The sequence below is a fragment of the Cherax quadricarinatus genome, chromosome 58 (assembly GCF_038502225.1).
Source record: "Cherax quadricarinatus isolate ZL_2023a chromosome 58, ASM3850222v1, whole genome shotgun sequence".
NCBI lineage: Eukaryota > Metazoa > Arthropoda > Malacostraca > Decapoda > Parastacidae > Cherax > Cherax quadricarinatus.
The window spans coordinates 13,824,108-13,850,927 of NC_091349.1; the positions used below are offsets into that span (position 1 = coordinate 13,824,108).

At 40.6% G+C, this 26,820-nt stretch overlaps 1 protein-coding gene across 4 annotated transcripts in view; it reads left to right on the top strand.

Moving 5' to 3' along the window:
- mRpS34 (mitochondrial ribosomal protein S34) overlaps positions 1-26,820 on the top strand; it is a 56,890-nt gene that overhangs the window by 19,429 nt on the left and 10,641 nt on the right. For 3 of the 4 annotated variants that reach the window (XM_070097622.1, XM_070097621.1, XM_070097620.1), the window contains one exon: positions 20,526-20,673. In XM_070097622.1, the coding sequence (XP_069953723.1) occupies positions 20,572-20,673 (102 nt within the window). In that variant the 5' untranslated portion in view covers positions 20,526-20,571. Of the gene's footprint in view, positions 1-4,071; positions 4,501-20,525; positions 20,674-26,820 lie in introns of those variants that run through there. The other variant, XM_070097619.1, reaches the window with a different exon arrangement.

The window sequence follows — 26,820 nt, forward strand, 5'->3', positions numbered from 1 at the left end:
AGAAAAACATCTGGTAGTGGAAAGTGGCTTCTTCCAAGGTGTTTTGTCTTTGCCAAGACCCGAGAGAGGGCAGCAGGCGATTTTCTGACGTCTGAAGATTGAGCTCATATAGGAATCACCAACAGTAGAGTCCAGAGCAGAGAATTTTCTTGTATCAACTTTCCATGATGTTGAAGTGTCTGACTGATTTTTCACATTTGTCAGCCACTGCAACCTCGTGGGAACTTGATACAAGGAATTCTTCAATATTTGTCCAACCTTTGGACGAAGACCTACTTACACTAGTGGATGTTTCCACTGTGATCCCCCCGCCTCCTGCTTCCATTCACCTGACTACAGTATATAAGCCACTTCTCCAGCCATATGCTGTACTTTCTGCAAGACTGATGGACTGAACACATCGATTCCAGGCTGAGGGACTGATTACCTCAAACACCCCCTCTCCTTACCCGTTTCTGCTTTGTATTAGACTGATCAAAGCACTGTGTGGCAAAACGCTTTCTTGATAAAGATTGCCTTATGTTGCATAAGTCTCAGTCTTCAATGTAATTAATGACAAACACACGCACATGCACACACGCACCCTGATTACCTCTGACCTAATGGCACTAACCAGAAATAGTTAAGTAAAGTCATTCAGAGGGAGGGGGCACCCTTTCTTTCTATTTTCTGATCCCCCCCCCTCACGCACTATTTGTTAATTCCTTTTATTAAACAAATTATTTTATTATTACATTTTTTTTATAACGGAAGTCCTTTGTCTGGGGGCCCCTCTGGCAGGGGGGCTCGGGGCGGTTGCCCCCTTATAAATCCAGCCCTGTGTGCAGCCAGCAGTAAGAGCCTGGTTGATCAGGCCCTGATTCACCACGAGGCCTGGTCATGGACCAGGCCGCAGAGACGTTGACCCCTGGAACATCCTTCATGTATACAGGTCCACATAAGTACAATTATCATACCTAGGATAGCCCAGAAAAGTCGGACATAGTGACTTATTTCCATTGTCTGGTTTCTGACACATTCATGCCACAACTGATACTAATGGAGTTAAGAACACTGATGAATGATGAAGAATAACAAAGTGTCAACCTTTGATACATGGACGGATTTAAGTGCGAGGAGTATGGCAAACAGTTCACTGGGAAGCAAGACTCAATACAGCGGAAGTCCTTAAATATTCCCAACTAGAAGAGGAAAAGAACAGGAGTTTACTACAGCTTTTAGATGCAGAGTTTACTGCAGCTTTTGGATGCAGAGTTTACTGCAGCCCTACTGGGGCCCTCAGGCAATTTCCGCGCGCGCTCAACCAAAAATCGAAAAATTATGGAAGTTGAGTTATATATACCGAAAAATAGCTTAACTCTTTGGCAACACAATGGTACCAGAATTAGTAAGTAAGTAAATTTATTCAGGTATACACAATACAGTTACATAGAATTATCATACATAGCAGCATATGTGTAGAGAACCTAGGATAACCCAAAAAAGTCAGACAGAGTGACTTATTTCCATTGGGGTCCTTTTACCTTATTATTATAATATAAAGGTTATAATATTTTCTTATTATTCTATAATGAAGATAACATCTTATTATCATACTAAAAAGACTATCTACTACATGAGGGTCATTAAGACTATCTACAATACGAGGGTCATTAAGACTATCTACTACCCGAGGGTCATTACGACTATCTACAATACGAGGGTCATTACTAGGGATAAGGTAAAATTTACACGTATTTTAGCTAAAAAATAGAAAATCATTCCCCTCCCTTTCTGTTGCTTCATTCATCAGACACTTTTTAGCAGTCTTCTTGAACTGGTTCAAGCTATGACTGGCCTTGACATTTGTGGGTAGTCTGTTCCATTTCTTTATTGCTGTACAATAAAAGGTGTTTGAAGCCTGGCCACTGACTGTGGGTACTACAAAGTTGTGCTCTCTCCCCCTAGTACTATGATTGCTTTGGTTCCCAACCTTGACAAAATTGACAGCAAGATATTCTGGACACTGTTCGTGAGCAATTTTATAAACATGATTTAGCTTCAGTTGTTTTACTCTGTCTTCAACATTCAGCATATCCAACTGCTGTAATTCATCCTGGCTTACATGTTCTCTTGGTCCCAGCCCCAGGATGAATCTTACGATTTTGTTCTGGGTGATTTGCAGTCTATCTTTCAGTTTTTTTGTCAAGGCAGAGTACCAAGAAGAGCAAGCGTAATCCATATGGCATTGTATAAGGGCTAGACATAGGGTCCTGCGAGCCTCAGTAGGTAGACACTGTGCTTGTCTATACAGGAACTTCAGCCTGGCATTCGCTTTCTTTACTTCACTGTTCCCTATCAATTCTCCTGACATGCATGGGTCAAAGGGGATTCCCAGATATTTAACTGATGAAACCAAAGTGATGGACTCCCCAATACACTGAACATTAAAATTATTTACCCTTCTCAGTTTATGTTTCGTTCGAAAGAGAATGGCTTCAGTTTTCCCTAGGTGTAATGATAGTTTGTTGTCTACTAACCATTTGCTGCAGGACTCCAGTTCCAGTAGCAAATGGTTAGTAGACAACAAACTATCATTACACCTAGGGAAAACTGAAGCCATTCTCTTTGGAACGAAACATAAACTGAGAAGGGTAAATAATTTTAATGTTCAGTGTAATGGGGAGTCCATCACTTTGGTTTCATCAGTTAAATATCTGGGAATCCCCTTTGACCCATGCATGTCAGGAGAATTGATAGGGAACAGTGTAGTAAAGAAAGCGAATGCCAAACTGAAGTTCCTGTATAGACAAGCACAGTGTCTACCTACTGAGGCTCGCAGGACCCTATGTCTAGCCCTTATACAATGCCATATGGATTACGCTTGCTCTTCTTGGTACTCTGCCTTGACAAAAAAACTGAAAGATAGACTGCAAATCACCCAGAACAAAATCGTAAGATTCATCCTGGGGCTGGGACCAAGAGAACATGTAGGCCAGGATGAATTACAGCAGTTGGATATGCTGAATGTTGAAGACAGAGTAAAACAACTGAAGCTAAATCATGTTTATAAAATTGCTCACGAACAGTGTCCAGAATATCTTGCTGTCAATTTTGTCAAGGTTGGGAACAGAATGAATGTTCTACGACGTTTCTACAAGAAATTATTGTCATTTATATGAGGTAAGGTGACGGTGATATTGGTAGCGAGTCTGCTCACAGCCCATATATATTTTGGAAAAATTTTCCTTGTTTTTTATCGCTTTTTCTTGCATTATTCTTTCTAATATAATTGACTATTTGGCATCATAAAACAGAAGGCGGAGCTTATCCGTAGACTTAGAGACAATCAGGAATCATATGGGAACGCTCGGCAGTGTTCCCGCTCCAGAGAGAGCCAGGAGAAATCACTTCATTATTACGCTTATATCAGCTTATATATCAACTCTACGGCTTATTTATCTATCAGAATTGATCTAATATGATATAATAAACACTCTAAATGACATACAAACATGTTATATACTCTAGACTGAAAAAAAATAGGCCATAATATGGCGAGAGATTATTGGGAATATTTCGATATAAATGAGTTACTGCTCTCTATGTCGTATTCTTTGGTCTCTGAGTAAGAGAAAACGGTATTTTGAAGCGGATAACTGCACTAGAACATCAGTTTACTAAGAAATACACCCAAATAAACGCGATTTTCGCGATTTTTTTTTTTTGAGACGGTGGGCCGGCCGGCGCTTCCGGCCAATATCTCGGAAGTAACTTATTCACCTAAGGTACCTATTTCTGCCTTTATTACTTAATTAAATGGAATAATATTCACAGAAATTGTAGAATAATGATTTCTCTATTTTTCTACAAGCTATTTTTGGAAATATTCCAAATACTTTCGGAGTTATGTGGGAGTAAAGGGCAGATTTTTTGCAACATTCCAGGAACTAACAAACTTTATTTTTTTGTGAAATAAAGATAAGTTATTTAGAGAAAAGGCGTTGAGTAAAATTCGTACAAGCATTGCTCTCTCGGCACCAAGTGTCCAAACAACCTTACGTCGTCCCATATAGGAATAACTCGCCCCCCAAGGGCATTTTCAGCAAATCAGTCCTTTTTCAGTCTTTTCTCAGTTGTCGTTTAAGGTATATTTTTGATAAATATTTTCAAGGAAGAGTGAAAACACTTTGTCTTGTGCACCAAAACTGGAGGAAATCGGACGGTAAACAAAAAAGCTACATTTTTTTTTGCCCGAGGCCCCCCTTTAGGGATAAGAGTTTATTACGGCTTTTAGAAGCGAATTTACTACGGCTTTTAGAGACAAAAGTTTACTACGGCTCTCCCTCTGGTGCCCCTTAAATACAACAACAACAACAACAACAACAACAACAACAACAACAACAATAATAGTGTACTGTGCTGAAAACCGCTGTTCGAAGGGAAATAAAATTCAGTAAAACCATCGGAAAAAATGCCTTACAAGCTGGTGGGACGAACTCACACGTTCTATGGAAGAAGGTCAGTGGATTCACTATAAAAAAAATATGACTTGTAGACAAATTAAAATAAATAACAGTTTTTATAGGTGTTGAGAGTTTGGCTACATAAGATTTTAAAACTGGTGGCATTAGCGACACAATGTTAGGTCAAAAGGATAAGATACAGATGCAAGTTATGACAATAAAATGTCACATTAGTTGTATGTGTGTCCTTTTATCTTAGCTTGTCTTACCTAACATAAGATTTTGTTGTGATTTTTATCCGGGTGTTAATCACATCCTTGTTGTCCTCAGACCCTGTGCAAACTGACCTCTATATGTATGACATGGTTATAATTATAACAGTAATTTTTATAGGAATGGAGGGGTAAGCCAGTGGAAAGCCTCGGTCAGATGACCAAATGCTGCAGTAGCAGGTCATCATATGACTAAGACCCACTTCGGGAAACATTTATCTTGTTTCCTGACAAATCTCGCCTATCCTATTCTTGGTGGCTCGGTAAGATGTTTCGTGGCTCGGTTGGCAATGCTTTTGCCTTGCATACCTAGTGTCCGTGGTTCAATCCCCAGCACCAACGTCAAAGACCTGGGAGTGATCATGTCGGAGGATCTCACCTTCAAGGACCATAACATTGTATCAATCGCATCTGCTAGAAAAATGACAGGATGGATAATGAGAACCTTCAAAACTAGGGAGGCCAAGCCCATGATGACACTCTTCAGGTCACTTGTCCTATCTAGGCTGGAATATTGCTGCACACTAACAGCACCTTTCAAGGCAGGTGAAATTGCCGACCTAGAAAATGTACAGAGAACTTTCACGGCGCGCATAACGGAGATAAAACACCTCAATTACTGGGAGCGCTTGAGGTTCCTAAACCTGTATTCCCTGGAACGCAGGAGGGAGAGATACATGATTATATACACCTGGAAAATCCTAGAGGGACTAGTACCGAACTTGCACACGAAAATCACTCGCTACGAAAGCAAAAGACTTGGCAGACGATGCAACATCCCCCCAATGAAAAGCAGGGGTGTCACTAGCACGTTAAGAGAGCATACAATAAGTGTCAGGGGCCCGAGACTGTTCAACTGCCTCCCAGCACACATAAGGGGGATTACCAACAGACCCCTGGCAGTCTTCAAGCTGGCACTGGACAAGCACCTAAAGTCAGTTCCTGATCAGCCGGGCTGTGGCTCGTATGTTGGTTTGCGTGCAGCCAGCAGCAACAGCCTGGTTGATCAGGCTCTGATCCACCAGGAGGCCTGGTCACAGACCGGGCCGCGGGGGCGTTGACCCCCGGAACACACTCCAGGTAAACTCCAGGTAAACAGGTGGAAACATTGGACATGTTTCCTTACACCTGCTGTCCCCGTTCACCTACCAGTAAGTAGGTACCTAGGTATAAGTTGACTGTTGTGAGTCGCATCCTGGGGGACAAGATTAAAGCATCACAGTGGAAATAAGACAGACAATCCTTGATGATACGCTGACTGGGTTATTCTGGGCAGCTAACCCTTCTCCAAGTTCAAGATTTAAATAAATCTTATCTTACCTGCTGTAAATAGCCTGAGATTTGACTGTAGCATTCTTGTTTATGAAACTAGGCACATGAACACAAATTAAGGAGTTTATAGTGCAGCTTTTGTGGATTCCCTCTCACATAGGCCTCCAGGAACATGACAAAGTTGAAGCTTTAGGTAAGCGTGCATTAAATAAGGGGAATGCTGAATAAAATTTTGGTTTCTTAAATGGAAGACTAAACTAGCAGACCAATTATTCATCATAATGGAAAAAATGGTATAAAATACCGACACAATGGAAAAATACATTATAATGTCATGTTAAGCATATTTATGGAGAATAACAGAATCCAGGTAAAAAAGTCGTATTTATTTGTAGTTATCCAGTGTGTGGAAATCTAACCTAACTTTTTCTGTGGATTTTTCCCGTGACATTATTTCTCCTCACCAAGTAACAACGTCACTAGATTGCAGGATGTTACTGGCAGTATGGTTTGCTTGTAGATGCCAATAACATAAAATGTATCATAAATATGATACATACAATGATAGTAATTATAATATAAGCTTGACTAGCTTGACAGTAGTTTTGGTATCCTTAACCATGTGTCAGGACCTAAGGTTGATTATTTTGGCTGAGAAAATGAAGCTACCTAACAGGCATCCTTCTCGACAGAGAGGCACAGTTGGGAAGATCATTACATCCCACTTTGCCCATCAACACAGTGATCACTTAAAAGGTTGCAAGTAGATACAGTGGAACCCTGAATTTCGTCTGATGCGGATATCATACAATTCGGATTTTGGCCACTTTTTTGGGGGCAAAATTTTACCATGGGTTTCATACCTCTGCTCGGAAATCATCCATACCAGACGCGTCTGCCTGTCCGGGACACAGCCACTCACACATGCGTGACTCGGTCTGCCTCTGTCAGTGATGGTGGTATAGGGTGGTAGTGGTTGTGATAGTGGTAGAGGGTGTTAGTGATTGTGGTAAAGGGTGTTAGTGATTGTGGTAGAAGGTGTTAGTGATTGTAGTAGAGGGTGGTAGTGATTTTGGTAGAGGGCAGTAGTGATTGTGGTAGAGGGTGGTAGTGATGGTGGTAGAGATAACCTCTCCTCCCTCTCCCCTCCTCGCCTTCTTCCATACACCAACAAGTCTTCAATAAATGTATGTAATGGTGATTTAAATGTTCATTTATCCACTAAAATTAGTTGTATATTTATTTTTCATTGTCTTCTGTATGTAAAACCATAGTTATTCTCTATAAAATGTATTTTTTGTTAATATTTTTGGGTGTCTGGATTTACATTAGTTCTTATGGGAAATATTACTTCAGTTTTCGTCCATTCCGGTTTTTGATTGACTTTCTGGAAGGGATCAAGGGCGAAAACCGGGGTTCCACTGTAGATGTAAGTCATCTGTCTAGTACTATACAGTGAACCCCCATCATTTGGCAGCCGTGACTTTCATGAAATCTGACTTTTGGCAACTTTTTTTGCCAAAATATAGCCTTGTGATTTGTGATTGGCCTCATGATTCGGCAACCGTCCGGTACATGTTTGCTGTCAGTGTGCATGCAAAGCCAGTCTCCCGCACCATTCACAGTCAGTATGCCATTGTTTACCAGCAAGTGACCATCACCCCATGGGTTCATACGATACATTTCATAATAATTTTTTTTTTTTTTTGCTTGCAACTGCTTAATAAGTCGCCATGGGCCCGAAGAAAGCTAGTGCCAGCCCTTTGATAAGGAAAGTGAGGAACACCATCGAATTCAAGAGAGAAATCATTGAAAAATATGAGTGGAATGCGTGTTACAGAGCTTTTCCAGGATGTATGGCAAACCCCATTCAACCATCACTTCGATCGTGGTGAAGGGAGAGGAAATAAAGCGTGCTGTTATTGAAAAAGGGGTAGATATGCTGACAAAAAAGAGATCGCAGACCCCCGAAGAAGTGGAGAGGTTATTGTTGGTGTGGATTACCCAAAAACAGTTAGCAGGAGATAGTATTATGCAGTTGATAACACGTGAAAAGGCACAAAGAAACTGCCTGCAACAGGTGGTGATGTTTGTGATTTTAAAGCCAGCAAAAGCTGGTTTGAGAGATTTAAGAAGCGTTATGGCATACACAGTGTGGTAAGGCATGGTGAGGCTACCAGTTCAGACAAAAGGGCGGCTGAGAAGTTTGTACAGGAGTTTAAAGGGTACGTAGACACTGAAAAATTCAAACCCCAACAAGTATTCAGTTGTGATGAAACAGGCCTGTTTTGAAAGAAAATGCCAAAGAGGACCTACATCACACAGGAGGAAACGGCACTCCTAGGACACAAGCCCACAAAAGACAGGCTAACTCGTATTTTGTAGTAATGCAAGTGGGGATTTCAAAGTGAAGCCTTTACTGGTCTGTCACTCTGAAAATCCCAGAGTGTTCAAGAAAAAGTGTCGCCAAGAGTAAATTGTGTGTGGTGTGGAAGGCTAACAGCAAGGCAAGGGTCACAAGTGAAATTTTCCCTGATTGGTTTAACGAAATGTTTGGCGCCAGTGAGAAGAAATACCTCATGGAAAATAAATTAGAACTCAAGTGCCTCCTGGTAGTGGACAATGCTCCTGCTCATCCTATAGACTTGGAAGAGCAAATGGTGGAGGAGTTTCATTTCATTACAGTGAAGTTCTTGCCCCCTAATACAACTCCTCTCCTTCAGCCCATGGACCAGCAGGTCATTTCAAACTTCAAAAAACTGTGCACCAAAGTAGTGTTTCAAAAGTGCTTTGAAGTGACCTCAGACACTGAATTGACCCTAAGAGAGTTCTGGAAAGATCATTTCAATATCCTCCATTGCATAACCCTTATAGGTAACACTTGGGAGGGAGTGACTTGCAGGACTTTGAACTCTGCTTGGAGAAAATTGTGGCCAGAATGTGTACAAGAGAGGGACTTTGAAGGGTTTGGGGCTGACCCTGCGGAGCCTATGCCAGTTGTGGAAAGTATTGCATCACTGGGGAACTCCATGAGGTTGGATGTGAGTTTGGAGGATGTGGAAGAGTTGGTGGAGGACCACAATGAATAGCTAACCACTAAAGAGCTGCAAGACCTTCATCTGCAACAGCAACAGACCACAGCTCAGGAAACTGCTTCAGAGGAGGAGGAGGAAGAGAGATGAAAGAAGGTGCCTTTGATCTTCAAAGATTAGGAAATTTGTGCAAAGTGGACTGAAGTGCAAACATTTATGGATAAACTTCACCCTGACAAAGCTGTTGCAAGCCATTTTGACAACATGTACAATGACAACGTTGTATCCCACTTCAGACAAATCTTAAAGAAACACCAGAAACAGAGCGCTCTGGACAGATATTTTGTGCGACGGGTCCAGTGACTCTCAAGTTGTTCCTAGTGACATTAAAAAACAAAGAAGGGAAGTAACCCCAGATAAGGACTTGGTACTTGAAGTCTTTATTGAAGGGGATTTCCCTTCTAAAAAATAGTGCACCTTCATCCTCTTCCCTCCTCCTGTCTTCCATCCACCCTGAAGTCTTCAGTAAAGGTAAGTGTAATATTATTATTTTATATATGTATGTACTTAATTTCTCATTGTTTTCTGTATGTAAATCTTTATTTTAATATTTTTGGGTGTCTGGAACGGATTAATATTATTTCCATTATTTCTTATGGGGAAAATGGTTTCGCCATTCGGCAATTTTGTCCTTTGGCAGACTCTCTGGAACGGATTAATCACAAAACTCGGGGAGTCCACTGTTTAATACTACCTCGTATGCCATCATCAGTAGGGGTATGCCAAAGTATCAGTGCTAGTGGGACTGGACAATTTTGATGGTATCAGTACTGCTCAGAAATTGAATGTGGGTATCAGTACCTGTGGGTAGCAGCTAATTTTGATGGTATAATTATTGGTATTGGCCTAAATGAAGAGTTGTTGGCAAAATTTTTGATGTCCCATACCTTATCAGGACATTCAATACTTTTTTGTAACACTTGTGTTGTTTTCCACCAAGTTAGGGTGACCCCGAGAAGATAACTTTTACTGTCACTCGTAAGTGTCTGCCAGTGTAATTTGTCTTCGTTAACCCTTTGATTGTTTTGGTCGTATATATACATCTTATGAACCAGTGTGTTTGACGTATTAATATGCCAAAATTCTAGCGGCTTCAAATCAAGCAGGAGAAAGCTGGTAGGCCCACATGTGAGAGAATGGGTCTCCATGGTCATTGTGTGCCATATAAAAAAATCAGGGAGCCAGTGGTGCATTGTGGGAATGCCATTTCAACATGCCTAGCGGTAAGAAATATGTGACTCCCTGGTAAATCTGGGACTCTTCTCTTCCCAAGTGATCGCTCTAATATAGATGGAAGTGTCAATGAAGATCAATTTCATGGTTTTGAGGAGTTTGTGACTGAAAGCAATGCCCAGGATACCAGAAGAATGAATGAGAATGAAAGAGAAATAGAAAGAAGGAGAAAGAAAGATAATTAGGTAAGAGGATGGAGGGGAAGCCAGCTTTGGACCCCATTGTTTTGACAGGCGGTAGGGGGAGTGAGTAATGATACAAGATGTCATTTTGACAGCTGCACATTTAGAAGTAAACACACACACAAAAAGAGCTTGCTGAAGATAATAAGTTATATGAAAGTGTCCAGTGACTGTATATGTGTATATATATTATAGAAACCAGAAGAAAGGAAGGAAGGTAGGTAGGGGAGGTAGGAAGGAAGGAATTACCTGGAGTTTACCTGGAGAGAGTTCCGGGGGTCAACGCCCCCGCGGCCCGGTCTGTGACCAGGCCTCCTGGTGGATCAGAGCCTGATCAACCAGGCTGTTACTGCTGGCTGCACGCAAACCAATGTACGAGCCACAGCCCGGCTGGTCAGGTACCGACTTCAGGTGCTTGTCCAGTGCCAGCTTGAAGACTGCCAGGGGTCTATTGGTAATCCCCCTTATGTATGCTGGGAGGCAGTTGAACAGTCTCGGGCCCCTGACACTTATTGTATGGTCTCTTAACATGCTAGTGACACCCCTGCTTTTCATTGGGGGGATGTTGCATCGTCTGCCAAGTCTTTTGCTTTCGTTGTGAGTGATTTTCGTGTGCAAGTTCGGTACTAGTCCCTCTAGGATTTTCCAGGTGTATATAATCATGTATCTCTCCTGCCTGCGTTCCAGGGAATACAGGTTCAGGAACTTTAAGCGCTCCCAGTAATTGAGGTGTTTTATCTCCGTTATGCGCACCGTGAAGGTTCTCTGTACATTTTCTAGGTATGCAATTTCACCTGCCTTGAAAGGTGCTGTTAGTGTGCAGCAATATTCCAGCCTAGATGACACATTTACCTAGGATAACTACCTAACACAATTGTCTGCTACTACTATGAAGAAAACTGCTCAGATGAGGTGTATTGTCTGTGCACATAAAAAAGAAGTCCACAAAAATGCAGGCACTCTCGTTTTATGTGTGAGGAGTGTAAAACACCGTTGTATATGAAACCATGTTTCAAAGAGTTCCACAAGCTGCAGCGCTTCTAAGAACATGTCCAGTGACTGTACATTTGTATATATATATTATAGAACAATAGTAATAAAAAATTTTTTGTATTGTGTAAACGTGTTTTGTAAACAATGTATTGATAATTATGTTTGTGTGCTTATTGTGTTGTATACAATCAATCAAGTGTATTCTCTATAAGGATTACAATGCGGGGTTTACAGATTTTTTATATTGTGTGGTTTACATGTTTTAAAATACTAATCACAGAGGGGCCCACTAGGACACCTAGCATGGCTAGGCATTTCGGACAGACTGATTAATTCTAAACTTTAAATTATTACAGATTATGGTATTAAGACTAAGTGACTACATTATAGTTTGTAAGTTTAGCAGTGTGAATGCTTTTGTTTTGGCATAATACATAGTGTCTATATTGGAGTATCATAGGCAAGCTTATGACTAGTTAGGGTTCATTATTTTAAGATTGAGATTCGTATTTCTGTGTTTATAGTCGATGGGTGAGTGTAAGTGTGAATCACCAGGTTGTTTACATGTAGTTAGTTGACAGGGTGTATCAGGGAGTTAAGATGTTTTCTAACTGTAGTTTTGAAAGTGATGAATGTGTCTGCAGTTCTAGAGTTTTCAGGTAGGGTGTTCCAGATTTTAGGCCCTTTGACACACATTGAATTTTTGTAAAGGTTTAGTCAGACACGGGGAATGTCAGAGATGTTTGTGTCTGGTGTTATGCCTGTGGGTCCTGTCACAACTATCAAGAAAGTGATTTAGGTCAAGGTTAATATTGGAATTTAAGGTCCTGTAGATGTAGATTGCACAGTATTAAGTGTGGATGTTCTGAACAGGGAGTAAGTTTAGATCTGTGAAGAGTGGGGGGGGGGGTTGCCAGGGATGGGATTTAGTGATTATTCTTACTGCGGCTTTTTGTTGGGTGGTTATTGGCTTTAGATGTGTTGCTGCAGTTGATCCCCAAGCACAAATAGCATAGGTGAGGTATGGATAAATGAGTGAATGGTATAGTGTGAGAAGGGCAGTTTGTGGCACGTAATATTGTATCTTGGAGAGGATCCCCACCATTTTGGATACTTTTTTTGTTGTGTGTTGGATATGGGTGCTGAAATTTAGGTTGTTGTCGAGGTATAGACCTAGGAATTTGCCCTCATTATGTCTGGCAATTAGAGTGTTGTCGATTTTAATGTTAAGTTGCTCAACACCTGCTTTGCTACCAAACATAATGTAGTAGGTTTTGTCAGTGTTAAGTGTAAGTTTATTGGCTGTCATCCAAGTCAGAATTTTGAGCAGCTCCTCATTGACAATGGTGTTGAGGGTGGCAAGATTAGGGTGGGAGATGACGTAAGTCGTGTCGTCAGCAAAGAGAATGGGTTTCAGGTGTTGGGATACATTTGGAAGATGATTAATGTAAATGAGGAAGAGCAGGGGACCAAGGACACTTCCCTGCAGAACTCCAGTATCAAGTGGCCGTGTTGATGAGGCTGTGTCTTTAACCCTTTGAGGGTCGACAGACCCTCTCCGAAACTCGTTCTCAGGGTCGGCCAAATTTAAAAAAAAAAAAAAATTATTTTCTCTTATGAAAAGATAGAGAATCTTTTCCCGATCATAAAGACACCAAAAGTTTGAAATTTGATAGAAAACTTACGGAATTATGCTCTCGCAAAGTTAGCAGTCTCGGCGATGTTTACGCATCGGCGATTTTGCCCACTTTGAGCCCCATTTTTGGCCAATTTCGCTGTACTAGTCGACAAAAAACATGAATATTTCGCTAGAACTCCATTTTTTCTATCGAATGGGTGAAAAAACCACCCATTTATGAAATTCAACTATCCAGTACAGTGGTCAGAATTTAGCAATTTTGCCAATTTCACACAAATTTCAAAAGATGCCAATTTCCGAATAGGGTCCAGAATAAATAAGAAAGACATTCCTGGCACTAAAATGACATTTCCTCTAGTCATTAGTCACGTCTCAAGGCCCCTCTTATATTCTTTTGCTTTCCATTTTGAATTTTTATTCTCACAAAAAATATAAGATTTACTGTTATGCAGACTACTGCATTAGTGTAAAAAATGGTATAAATATTATTGGTGCACTTGTGAAAGAATATTAGACTCACCAGTTGACGTGTATTGCACGCTTGGCACGATTTGTTTACTTTTGAAGTTTGGTAAAAATCGAACATTTCTGCTACTTTGAGCTCAATTTCAAGGCACCTTTCATTGTAAAACCAGCCAAAATCATCTCAATTTCTGTAATATGTCTTCCATTCTATAAAATGAGACCAAGAAAACTAGAATACAACAATAAATACCATACGAAAATACACTGCAAAGTCGCTGATTTATTCCAAAAAAATGGTCAAAGTTTTTTTTTTCTCATTATGCACTGTGTGCTGCAGGATTTTTTTTAGACTGTGCACACTGACCACATAGACCCATTCTTTCATATGAAGGCCTACCAGCTTTCTCCCACTAGATTTGAGGCCGCTAGAATTTATGCGTACTAGTACGTCAAAAACCCCTACGCGTAAGACGTACTAGTACGACGAAAACCCTCAAAGGGTTAATGGTGACATACTGATACCTATAAGTAAGGTAGGATTTGAAATATGCAAGCGCATGGCCTCTTATACCATAATGGTCAAGTTTGTGGAGTAGGATGCCGTGGTCTACTGTGTCAAACGCTTTTCTTAGGTCAATAAAAATTCCTAGCGGGTATTCAATGAGTGTATATATGTACATTGCACCTTACTTTGGTCTCACAGGCCACATAAGTTACCTGAAAAAATAAAGTACAGTGGACCCTCGACTTACAATATTAATCCGTTCCAGAGAGCTCATCGTTAGATGAAATTATCATTAGTTGAATTAATTTTACCCATAAGAAATAATGGAAATCCAATTAATCCATTCCAGACACCCAAAAATATGAAAAAAAATTTTTTTTACCCCATGAAATATACATTTTCCTAAACACAAAAAAGAGGATACATGCATAATATATATTGTGCATGTAAACCATACCCCCGGCCGGGATTAAACCCGTGGTCATAGAGTCTCAAAACTCCAGCCCGTCGCGTTAGCCACTAGACCAGCTAGCCATCATGTCATTACGATTTCTTGAGTCATGTTGACGGCAGTGAAGGGACTTGAGCTGGAGTTCGTCACGGCCACGCTAGCTGGAGATTCGTCTGTAAAAACTTGCATTTGTGGTCACAGTGGTGCCTGTGCTAACCTTCCTATGGTGTAGAAATATACCTAGTTGGATGAATCTTATTGTGGATAGCTGGTCTAGTGGCTAACGCGACGGGCTGGAGTTTTGAGACTCTATGACCGCGGGTTCAATCCCGGCCGGGGGTATGGTTTGTTTGCAATCGTGTCATTACGATTTCTTGAGTCTTGTGCATGTACTGTACTAAATGAAGAATAAATGACACTTAACTTTATTGAAGATGTAGTGATGGGATGGGAGGAGGGGAGATGGAGGTTTATTATTTTTTGGAAGAGGAATTCCCTTCCATAAGGACTTTAGGTAGCAAGCCCTTTTCCGGGGTTACTTCAGTTCTTTGTTTTTTAATGCCACTGGAAACAACTTGAGTCACTGGACCTCTGTCGCACCAAAAATCTGCCCATAGAGCTCTGTACCTTGCGTTCCTTTAAGATTTTCCTAAAGTGGGCCTTTTTGTTGGCCAAGATAGTAGCAATGGTTGATTGGGGTTTGTTGTACAACCTGGCCAGCTCGGAGACATGCACTCCACTTTCATACTTTGTTATTATCTTCTTCATTTCGATTGTAATTTTCACCCTTTTTACCACAGGGTTGGTACTAGAAGCTTTCTTTGGGCCCATGGTGGCTTATTTAGCAGTTACAAGCACTAAAAACACTGGAATAATACAAAATGTACCGAATGTATGCATGGAAGCGACCGCACTGGCTTGTAAACACTAGCACACTAACTGATGGCAGGGCAGCTGAGGCGCGCTCAGGCCAGAGGGACATGTGGACGCATTCCGGACGAATGATGTAAGTCGAGTTTTTGTTTGTAGGTCGGGGGAAATTTTTTATGCTGAAATGCTTCGTAAGTCGATTTTATCATTAGATGAGGCCTTCATAAGTCGAGGGTCCACTGTAGTGGAAAAAGCAAGATACCTTTGAATGGGAGTAAAAAAAAAGTTTACCTGTGAGCAGCATTCGCCGCTGTTGCCATACACAGCTCATTTTCTGCCAACTTTATGCCTCTGTATCTCAATAAGTAATAAGCACAATTTTTTTTTAGGCTTAAAACACACTGCAAAATAATCCTAACATTTTGGTAAGAAAAATAATTTTTTTATTTTTCGTATATTTTTCGACATGGAATGACAGTTTCAGAAATGGGCTTGCAACAGCCAAAGGGTTAAATAACACATTATTAGTTGAATATAATTACCTTATTATTTACTGTTAAGAATACACATTTACATTTAAATTAGCATTTTTGATGCTTTTTTGTGTTCTAGAAGTACCCTATGTATTTTGACCCTTTCAGTGTCTTCCTTGTAGCTCAACACTATTAATACCAATGTTATTTTTTTTATTAACACATTGGCTATTTCCCACCAAGGCAGGGTGGCTCAAAAAAGAAAAACTTTCATCATCATTCACTTCATCACTGTCTTGCCAGAGGCGCGCTTACACTACAGTTATAAAACTGCAACACCAACACCCCTCCTTCAGAGTGAAAATAAATGGTATAAAATACCGACACAATGGAAACATAAACACATATGCAGTTTAATGTGATCCTTTATTGACAATGTTTCGCCCACACAGTGGGCTTTTTCAAGTCACAAACAGATCTGTTTGTGACTTGAAAAAGCCCACTGTGTGGGCAAAACGTTGTCAATAAAGGATCACATTAACCCTTTGACTGTTTTTGACGTATAAATACGTCTTACGAGCCAATGTTTCTGACGTATATATACTCAGTAATTCTAGCGGCTTCAAATCAAGCGGGAGAAAGCTGGTAGGCCCACATGTGAGAGAATGGGTCTGTGTGATCAGTGTGCACCACATAAAAAAAATCCTGCAGCACACATTGCGTAATGAGAAAAAAAAAATGATAGTTTTTTTGGAATAAAACGCCGACTTTGAGGTGTATTTTCGTATAGTATTTATCGTTGTATTCGCGTTTTCATGGTCGTAGGTGATAAAATGGAAAACATATTACAGAAACAGAGATGATTTTCATTACTTTGACGATGAAAACGACCTTGAAACTGAGCTCAAAGTAGTGGAAATGTTCGATTTTTACCAGTGTTCAGGAGTAAATAAATCACACCACACGTCCAATACACGTCAACTGGGGAGTCTAATATTCTTTCACTAGTGCACTGATATTATTTATACCATTTTTACAATAATGCAGTAGTCTGCATAACAGTAAATTTGGTATTTTTTGTATGAATAAAAAATCAAAATAGAAAGCAATAATAATATAAGAGGGGCCTAGAGATGTGACTAATGAACAGAGCATATGTTATTTTAGTGCCACGAATGTCTGCCTTGTTTATTCTGGACCCTATTTTGAAATTGGCATCTTTTTTAGTTTGCGTGAAATTGGCCAAATTGACAATTTCTGACCACCATATTGGGTAGTCCAAATTAGTAAATGGGAGGTTTCTTGTACTCAGCTGATAGATAAAATGGAGTTCTAAAGAAATAGCTATGAGTTTGGTCAACTGGAACAATGGAATTGGCTGAAAATAGGGCTCAAAGTCGGCGAAATCGCCGATACGCATATGTCGCCGAGACTGCTAAATTCGCGGGAGCATAATTCCATGAGTTTTCGACCAAATTTCGAACTTTTGGTGTCATTACCACCGGGAAGAGATTCTCTATCATTTCATAAGAAAAAATAATTTTTTTTTTTTTTTAAAAAATTGAGCGACATAGAATGACAGTTTCAGAGAGGGGCCTGAAACAGTCAAAGGGTTAAACTGCATATGTGTTTGTTTCCCTCCTTCAGAGTGCTGGTACTGTTCTTCCCATCTCCAGGAATCAAGTCTGGCCTGCTGGTTTCCCAGAATCCCTTCATAAATGTTACCTTGCTTACACTCCAACAGTACATCAAATCCTGAAAACCATTTGTCTCCATTTGCTCCTATCTAACACGCTCACGCACACTTGCTGGAAGTCCAAGCCCCTCGCACACAAAACCTCCTTGACCCCCCTCCCTCCAACCTTTCCTAGGCCTACCCCTTCCCTGCCTTCCATCCACTACAGATTTATACACACTCAAAGTTATTCTATTTCGTTCCATCCAGTCTATATGTCCAAACCATCTCAATAACCCCTCCTCAGCCCTCTGGATAATAGTTTTGGTAATCCTGCACTACCTCCTAATCTCCAAACTACAGATTCTCTGCATTATATTCACACTACACATTGCCCTCAGACATGGCATCTCCACTACCTCCAGCCATCTCCTTGTTGTAACATTCACCACCCATCCCCCACACACAAGAGCATTGGTATAACTATACTCTCATACATTCCCCTCTTTGCTTTCATGGACAAAGTTCTTTGTTTCCATAGACTCCTCAGTGCACCACTCACCTTTTGTGGAGAAATTTTCTCCAAGGAAGGGGATATCGGCCCCCCTTCAGCCCTGAGGGGCCCAGCCCTCGCAGAAGGGGCAAGCATCTTGTTTACTTCCACATCAAAGCAGATGTTTAACCAGCGTGTACCAGTCATAAGTCATGTGACTTCTTTGCAAGAGACCAGTGTTGCAACCAATTTGAGTTAACTAGAGTGATTAATCTCTGTACCGCAACAGGAACGGTACAGGGAAACTTCTACCACACTTTATTCACATGTAGGACAGAATGAACTCTCAGTGATTTAGATATATCAAGAAATCAGGCATTTGTGTTGCAAACTGTTGCAGTTTGGCAAGGAAGGCAAATCTGCTTGTATCAACGAATCCTGTATATGGGGCCAAGTCAAGCCAGCGGGGCACGCTGCGGGGTAGATTCCTTTTAGATTCAGTCAAGGCAACTCGTGAGTCACACTGTAATAGCAAAGGCTATAGTGATCGCACATTTGTGTGCATAAAAGAATCTCAAAAGACAGCAGAACACTTACAGAGAAGTGACAACAGCTTCTTTAGTGATAAGACTTTGAATAATAAACAAAACTTGATGAATAGTGTGTAACAATGAGTGTTGCTATCCCGACGGAGTGTAGTGCGACATTCTTCAAAGAACACGTCTGCTTCAATCAAGACACCTATATCCAAGTCAAATATGGGTCTGATACAAATACCCAGGTAGGTCTAGTAATTAATGAGACTAGCTAGGTCAGCTGTGCAGCAGATAGTTGGTTCATTTCTCTCTATATTTACAATACACTCGGTTATAGGCGGGCTTTTTCACCCAACACAAGTGAGTATAGATTCTCGTCAGTATTCAGTTATTGAAACACTGACACAACACCCCCTAGGGGTAATTGTACTCATCATACCTTTCCCCTTCAGCCACATTGGTCATAGAACAACTGTCTATCATTGGAGGCTGCTATCGTCAGAGGCTACGATAGCAACAAAGCTAAGTGTTTGATACAGAATTTTAGTATTTGTTCTACAAGTTTATTTGAACATAGTTTTGGTTAGATAAATTATACCACGCCTTTTTCCCCTCATCGATTTTATGATTCGCCTCATCTTTCATCGACCCATCTGCTGACACGTCCACTCCCAAATATCTAAATACATTCACCTCCTCCATACTCTCTCCCTCCAGTATGATATCCAATCTTCCGTTACCTAAATTTTTGGTTATCCTCATCACCTTACTCTTTCCTACATTCACTTTTAGTTCCTTTCTTTTACATACCCTACCAAACTCATCAACCAACCTCTGCAACTTCTCTTCAGAATCTCCCAAAAGCAGTGTCATCAGCAAAGAGCACATGTGACAACTACCACTTTGTTAGATTTGTTATCTTTTAACTCCCACACCTCTTGCAAACACTGAGCATTCACTTCTCTTACAACTCCATCAATAAATATATCGAACAACCATGGTGACATCACACATCCCTGTATAAGGCCTACTTTTACTGGGAAATAATCTTCCTCTCGCCTGCATGCTCTAACCTGAGCCTCACTATCCTCGTAAAGACACTTCACTGCTTTCAGTAACCTACCTCCTATTTCATACATCTGCCACATTGCCACCTTATCATATGCCTTTTCCAAATCCATAAATTCCACAAAAACCTCTTTACCCTTTTCTAAATACTATTCACCTATGTTTCACTGTAAACACTTGGTCTACACACCCCCTACCTTTCCTAAAGCCTCCTTGTTCATCTGCTATCCTGCTCTCCGTCTTACTCTTAATTCTTTCAGTAATAGCTCTACCATACACTTCACCAGGTATACTCAACACACTTATTCCCCTATAATTTTTACACTCTTTTGTCCCCTTTGCCTTTATACAAAGGAACTATGCATGCTCTCTGCCAGTCCCTAGGTACCTTACCCTCTTCCATACATTTATTAAATAAAAGCACTAACCACTCCAAAACTATATCCCCACCTGCTTTTAACATTTCTATCTGTCCCATCAGTCCCAACTGTTTTACCCCCTTTCATTCTACCCACTACCCCATGCACATCCCCCACAATCACAACTGGCTCTTCCTCACTTCTATTACATGTTATTCCTCCTTGCCCTATACACGAAATTACAGTTTCCCTATCTTCATCAACATTAAACAATTCCTCAGAATATTCCTTCCATCATCCTGATACCTTTAACTTTCCATTTAATAACTCTCCTGTCCTATTTTTAACTATCCAATCCATTTGTTCCCTAGGCTTCCTCAACTTATTAATCTTGCTACAGTATTTCAGATTGCAATTTATTTTAATTCTTCTAATCAATGATTCATACAAGACTACTGTGATTCAAATTTTCCAGTGTATAAATGTTATATAAATGTTGCAGATTGTGGGAGATAGTTGGACTTCTTAAAGATTTTGGCGTGGGTAGAATGGTAGTGAGGAGTCGCTTTGAGAGGTACCCAGAGCCAACCTTCTACCGCATTGTTAGCGCTCAACCTGAAATGGACAATGGAGACCCTCATAAGGATGAAGTATGTGCACCGTGCTCTTATTATTTTTTGATTACAGTATAATGCAGTCTCTGTTTAACCCTTTAACTATGGCATAACCCATATAAATAAATATATACAATGGACCCTCCCTTTTCGTCGATCTCCATCTCCAATTTCTATTTTCTCTGACTTTTTTTTGCCAATACACCTACCATCCGACTTATGACCGAATTCGGTTCCGAGAAACCGGTCGTAAGTCGAACTTTACTACTGAATATCAACAAAACATTTTTGTAATGACTTTATTTTATTGTTTTATTTTGGTATTTCATGTTTTACTTTACTTTTTATGTTGTTAGTACTGTATTTTATACTGTAAGATTTAGGATAAACACTGTGTACAACACAAATAGTTGTTTATTTCTCAGAAATTTGGCATAAAAAACATGGTTGTAAGTCGAGTGGTCGTAAGTCGAGCAGGTCATAAGTCGGATGGTAGGTGTATATTGGTTTTGTTTTTGTTAATTTCCTCTGTTTTTGTCGATGGTACGAAACCTGTTCAGTGCCCAGCGCACAGACAAAACCACCTCCCACACGCATTCTCAGGCAGTGTCGCATTATTTCTCAGTGAGTGAATATATCCTATGAGGTCATACAAAACATTTCATAATAATCCATTGTTTTTGACACTTGTTTATTGTGTGTGACTGCTAAATAAGTCACCATGGCCCCAAAGAAAGCTCCTAGTGCCAGTCCTTTGGTAAAGTAAGGAACACCGTAGAAATAAAAAAAGAAATTGTTCATAAATAAGATATTGACATTGCCAAACTCGGCAGGGCATAAATATCATCCAGCTCTTCAGAACTGGGGCGTGTGCCCAAAATACAGCAGGCATTACCCCTCTGAACAGCAGCGCTGAGTCGCTGGAACAGAAAGCTAGCTGCCGTGAGATCCCTAGATACCCTGATGAGTCTTTTGCCTAGCTCCTCAAGGAACTTAGATGCACTCATTCCCCATGAGCCAAGGGTCTCTGAGCCAATGGGCAGCTGCCCGACTTTGAGGTGTATTTTCATATAGTATTTGTGGTTGTATTCTCGTTTTCATGGTCTCATTTGATAGACTGGAAAACATATTACATAAATAATGGTGATTTTGATTAGTTTCACTACGAAAACGACCTTCAAATTGAGCTCAAAGTAGCGGAAATGTTAGATTTTTACCAATATTCAAGAGTAAACAAATCACACCACACATCCAATACACATCAACTGGGGGGTCTAACTAAACCTCATGAAACACCACTGCATCCCACTGATACAGCTAACAAGATAAACGACTTCTTCTCAAATGTAGGATCTAATCTCGCCAGTAAAATCCCACATACCAATGCCTGTGCCGGGGACTACCTAGATGGGAATTTCCCAAATTCCTTCTATCTTGTACCAACTGAGCCCATGGAAGTCACCCCGATCATAAAGTCACTTAAAAATAACTCGGGGGAAACTGTCTCGCGTCCCACCATTATTGTACAAGCGAGCGGCCCATGTCCTTTCGCATGCTATTACATTACTTTTTAACAAGTTACTAGAAACTAGCACTTTCCCAACACTACTCAAGACAGCAATACATAAAGGTGGTGACCCTACAGATGTAAACAACTATAGGCCAATATCAAACTTACCATTGCTATTCAAAATCTTCAAGAAACTCATGCACAGGAGACTATATTCATGAATCCAATTTGGATTCATGAAAAATAAAAGCACTAATGATGCAATTATAAAAATGCTAGACCTGCTTTACACAGCATTGGAACATAAGGAATATCCGCTAGGAATTTTTATTGACCTAAGAAAAGTGTTTGACACAGTTGACCACGGCATCCTACTCCACAAACTTGACCACTATGGTATAAGAAACCTTGTGCCTGCATATTTCAAATCCTACCTTTCTAATAGGTATCAGTATGTCACCATTAAAGACACAGCCTCATCAATACGGCCACTTGATACTGGAGTTCCGCAGGGAAGTGTCCTTGGACCCCTGCTCTTCCTCATTTACATCAATGATCTTCCAAACATATCCCAACACCTGAAACCCATTCTCTTTGCTGACGACACGACTTATGTCATCTCCCACCCTAATCTTGCCACCCTCAACACCATTGTTAATGAGGAGCTGCTCAAAATATCGACTTGGATGACAGCCAATAAACTTACACTTAACACTGACAAAACCTATACAGTATTATGTTTGATAGCAGAGCAGATGTTACACAACTTAACATTAAGATCGACAACACTCTAATTGCCAGACATAATGAGGGCAAATTCCCTGGCCTATACCTCGACAACAACCTAAATTTCAGCACCCAGTCGTCGAGTGGTCAGTGGTCAGTCGTCACGTGAGGTCACAGACACTGAGCTGCTTTGGGGATTAGCGTGGACGGTTACAAAGCATGGCTTGCTTCTGCAGTGTTTTAAAAATTGAGGTTGGAGAGTTGAAGGAGGAGGTCTTGCTTCTCCAGGAAGAGATTAGGAGGCTGAAGGTCCACCTCAATGGGTCTGGGAGAGAGTGTGAGGTGGCTGGAGTTGTGGGGAATGAGGCTTCTAGCAGTGAGGTGCAGTCTGTCTCTCGCTGTGAGGAGGCTGTAGTTGGGGAGGTAGCAACGGCTACCAGCAGTGAGGTGCAGCCCAGCACCTGCTACAAGTGGCGAGTGGTTCACAGTAATGGGAGGCGCATCAGAGTAAGGAAAGTTAAGAGTGAAGATCTGAAGGTAGGAAATCGCTTCTTTGTTCTTCAGGATGAATGTACTTCAGTGGCCAGTGAAGGTAAGGGTACTACTGCCCCTGCTAATGGAGGTAAGCGCATTCTTGTGGTTGGTGACTCTCAGGTAAGATATATTGACCGTGCTTTTTGTAATAGGAATAAGAAGATGAGAGATAGAGTGTGCTTCCCTGGAGCTGGTGTTGGGGACATAGTCAACAGGCTGGATAATGTCAGGTAATGGGAACAAGCCCATTATCTGTCTCAGTGCTGGTGGAAATGATATTGGGAAGGGTAGGAGAGAAGAGCTGCTAGATAAGTACAGGTCAGCTATAGATTTCATTAAGTCTAAGGGAGGGATCCCAATCATATGTAGCATCTTGCCTAGAAGGGGAGTAGGAAATGAATGGTTGTCTAGGGCAATTGGTGTAAATTGCTGGCTAGACAGATACTGCAAGGAACTTGCAATCCCATTCATTGACAACTGGAACAACTTTTATGGCAAACATGATATGTATGCAAGGGATGGGGTACATGTCTCTGGGGCAGGGGTGGTAGCACTTGCAGACTCGATTGAGAAGGCCATTGGTGAAATGCCTATGATTTTAAACTGATGGAAGATAGAGGTATGGGTGTGTGTGGGAAACAAGCAGGTTGCAACACTAGGGTTGGAAACAGTAAATGTATAAAAGGCATTCAGCATGAAGTTATAAATAAAGACAATAGATCAGGTCAGCAAACAAAGGGGGACAGCAGAGGGCAGCAAGGGACTAGCTCCCTTAAGGTTTACTATACTAATAGCAGGAGTGTAAGAAATAGGATAGATGAGCTAAGATTAATTGCAAGTGCAGGAAACATAGATATTATTGCTATAACAGAGACCTGGCTCAATCTGAAAGATAGAGAGATGTCCTCTGAATGTCACATACAAGGCTATAAATTATTCCACACTGACAGGGTCAACAGGAAAGGTGGTGGAGTAGCGATGTATGTCAGAGACAATTTAAATTGTTGTGTTAGACAAGATATTAAATTAGAAGCGTCAGCCACTGAATCTGTTTGGTTACAGCTTCTCGAGGGCCGAGAAAAACTAATTTTGGGTGTGATTTACAGGGCCCCAAATCTTGATAGGGAGTGCAGTAAACTTCTATGGGACGAAATTCATAAGGCATCTACATACGAAAATGTTGTGCTAATGGGAGATTTCAACTATAGACAGATTGACTGGAGCAATTTGACAGGAAATTTAGAGTCAGGTGACTTTCTTGATGCAATCTAGGATTGTTTTTTAAAACAGTTTGTGACAGAGCCAACTAGGGGAAATAACCTCCTTGACTTCGTTCTTTCCAGTAGGGAAACACTAATTAATAATCTTGAGGTTAATGATGAGCTTGGGGAAAGTGATCACAAATCACTCAATTTTAATATATCATGGAATTCCCCTAATAATGGCAATCAAGTCTCCGTCCCTGACTTTCGCTTGGCTGATTTCATAGGCCTGAAAAATTACTTAGGTGGGCTGAACTGGAATGACCTGACTAAGGGTCAGGTAGGTGGTGATGGTTGCCGATATGATGCTTTCCAGGGCATAGTTCTAGCTGCTCAGTCAAATTATGTTCCAAATAGGGAAATCAGATCAAACAAAAATGATCCTAAATGGATGAACAATAGATTAAAATATCTGATTGGTCAAAAGAGAGGCATATATAGGCAAATCAAAAGAGGAGAGGGGCAATTAAGAAATCGATATATTCAGTTAAAGAGAGAAATAAAAAAGGGAATTAGAAAAGCAAAAAGAGATTGAGGTTAAAGTTGCAAGAGAATCGAAGACTAACCCAAAAGGATTCTTTCAGGTATACAGAAGTAAGATCAGGGACAAGATAGGCCCACTCAAAAGTTCCTCGGGTCAGCTCACTGACAGTGATAAGGAAATGTGTAGAATTTTTAACACACTTCCTCTCAGTTTTTACACAGGAGGATACCAGCGATATTCCAGTAATGATAAATTATGTAGAACAGGACGATAATAAACTGTGCACGATTAGGGTCACAAGTGACATGGTCCTTAGGCAAATAGATAAATTAAAACCTAACAAATCCCCAGGCCCTGATGAACTGTATGCAAGGGTTCTAAAGGAATGTAAAGAGGAGCTTAGCACACCTTTGGCTAATCTTTTCAACATATCACTACAAACTGGCATGGTGCCAGATAAGTGGAAAATGGCAAATGTGATACCTATTTTCAAAACAGGTGACAGGTCCTTAGCTTCGAACTATAGACCAATAAGCCTAACCTCCATAGTGGGAAAATTTATGGAATCAATAATTGCCGAGGCAGTTTGTAGCCACCTTGAAAAGCATAAATTAATCAACGAATCTCAGCATGGTTTTACAAAGGGGCGTTCCTGCCTTACGAATTTATTAACTTTTTTCACTAATGTATTTGAGGAGGTAGATCATGGTAATGAATATGATATTGTGTATATGGACTTCAGTAAGGCTTTTGACAGGGTCCCACATCAGAGACTATTGAGGAAAATTAAAGCACATGGAATAGGAGGAGAAATTTTTTCCTGGATAGAGGCATGGTTGACAAATAGGCAGCAGAGAGTTTGCATAAATGGGGAGAAATCAGAGTGGGGAAGCGTTACGAGCGGTGTTCCACAGGGGTCAGTGTTGGGCCCCCTGCTGTTCACAATCTACATAAACGACATAGATGAGGGCATAAAGAGCGACATCGGCAAGTTTGCCGATGACACCAAAATAGGCCGTCAAATTCATTCTGACGAGGACATTCGAGCACTCCAGGAAGATTTGAATAGACTGATGCAGTGGTCGGAGAAGTGGCAGATGCAGTTTAATATAGACAAATGCAAAGTTCTAAATGTTGGACAGGACAATAACCATGCCACATATAAACTAAATAATGTAGATCTTAATATTACGGATTGCGAAAAAGATTTAGGAGTTCTGGTTAGCAGTAATCTGAAACCAAGACAATAGTGCATAAGTGTTCGCAATAAAGCTAACAGAATCCTTGGCTTCATATCAAGAAGCATAAATAATAGGAGTCCTCAGGTTGTTCTTCAACTCTATACATCCTTGGTTAGGCCTCATTTAGATTATGCTGCACAGGATGGATATAAATTCTCTGGAAAATGTACAAAGGAGGATGACAAAGTTGATCCCATGTATCAGAAACCTTCCCTATGAGGATAGACTAAGGGCCCTGAATCTGCAGAAAGACGTAGAATTAGGGGGGATATGATTGAGGTGTATAAATGGAAGACAGGAATAAATAAAGGGGATGTAAATAGTGTGCTGAAAATATCTAGCCTAGACAGGACTCGCAGCAATGGTTTTAAGTTGGAAAAATTCAGATTCAGGAACGATATAGGAAAGTACTGGTTTGGTAATAGA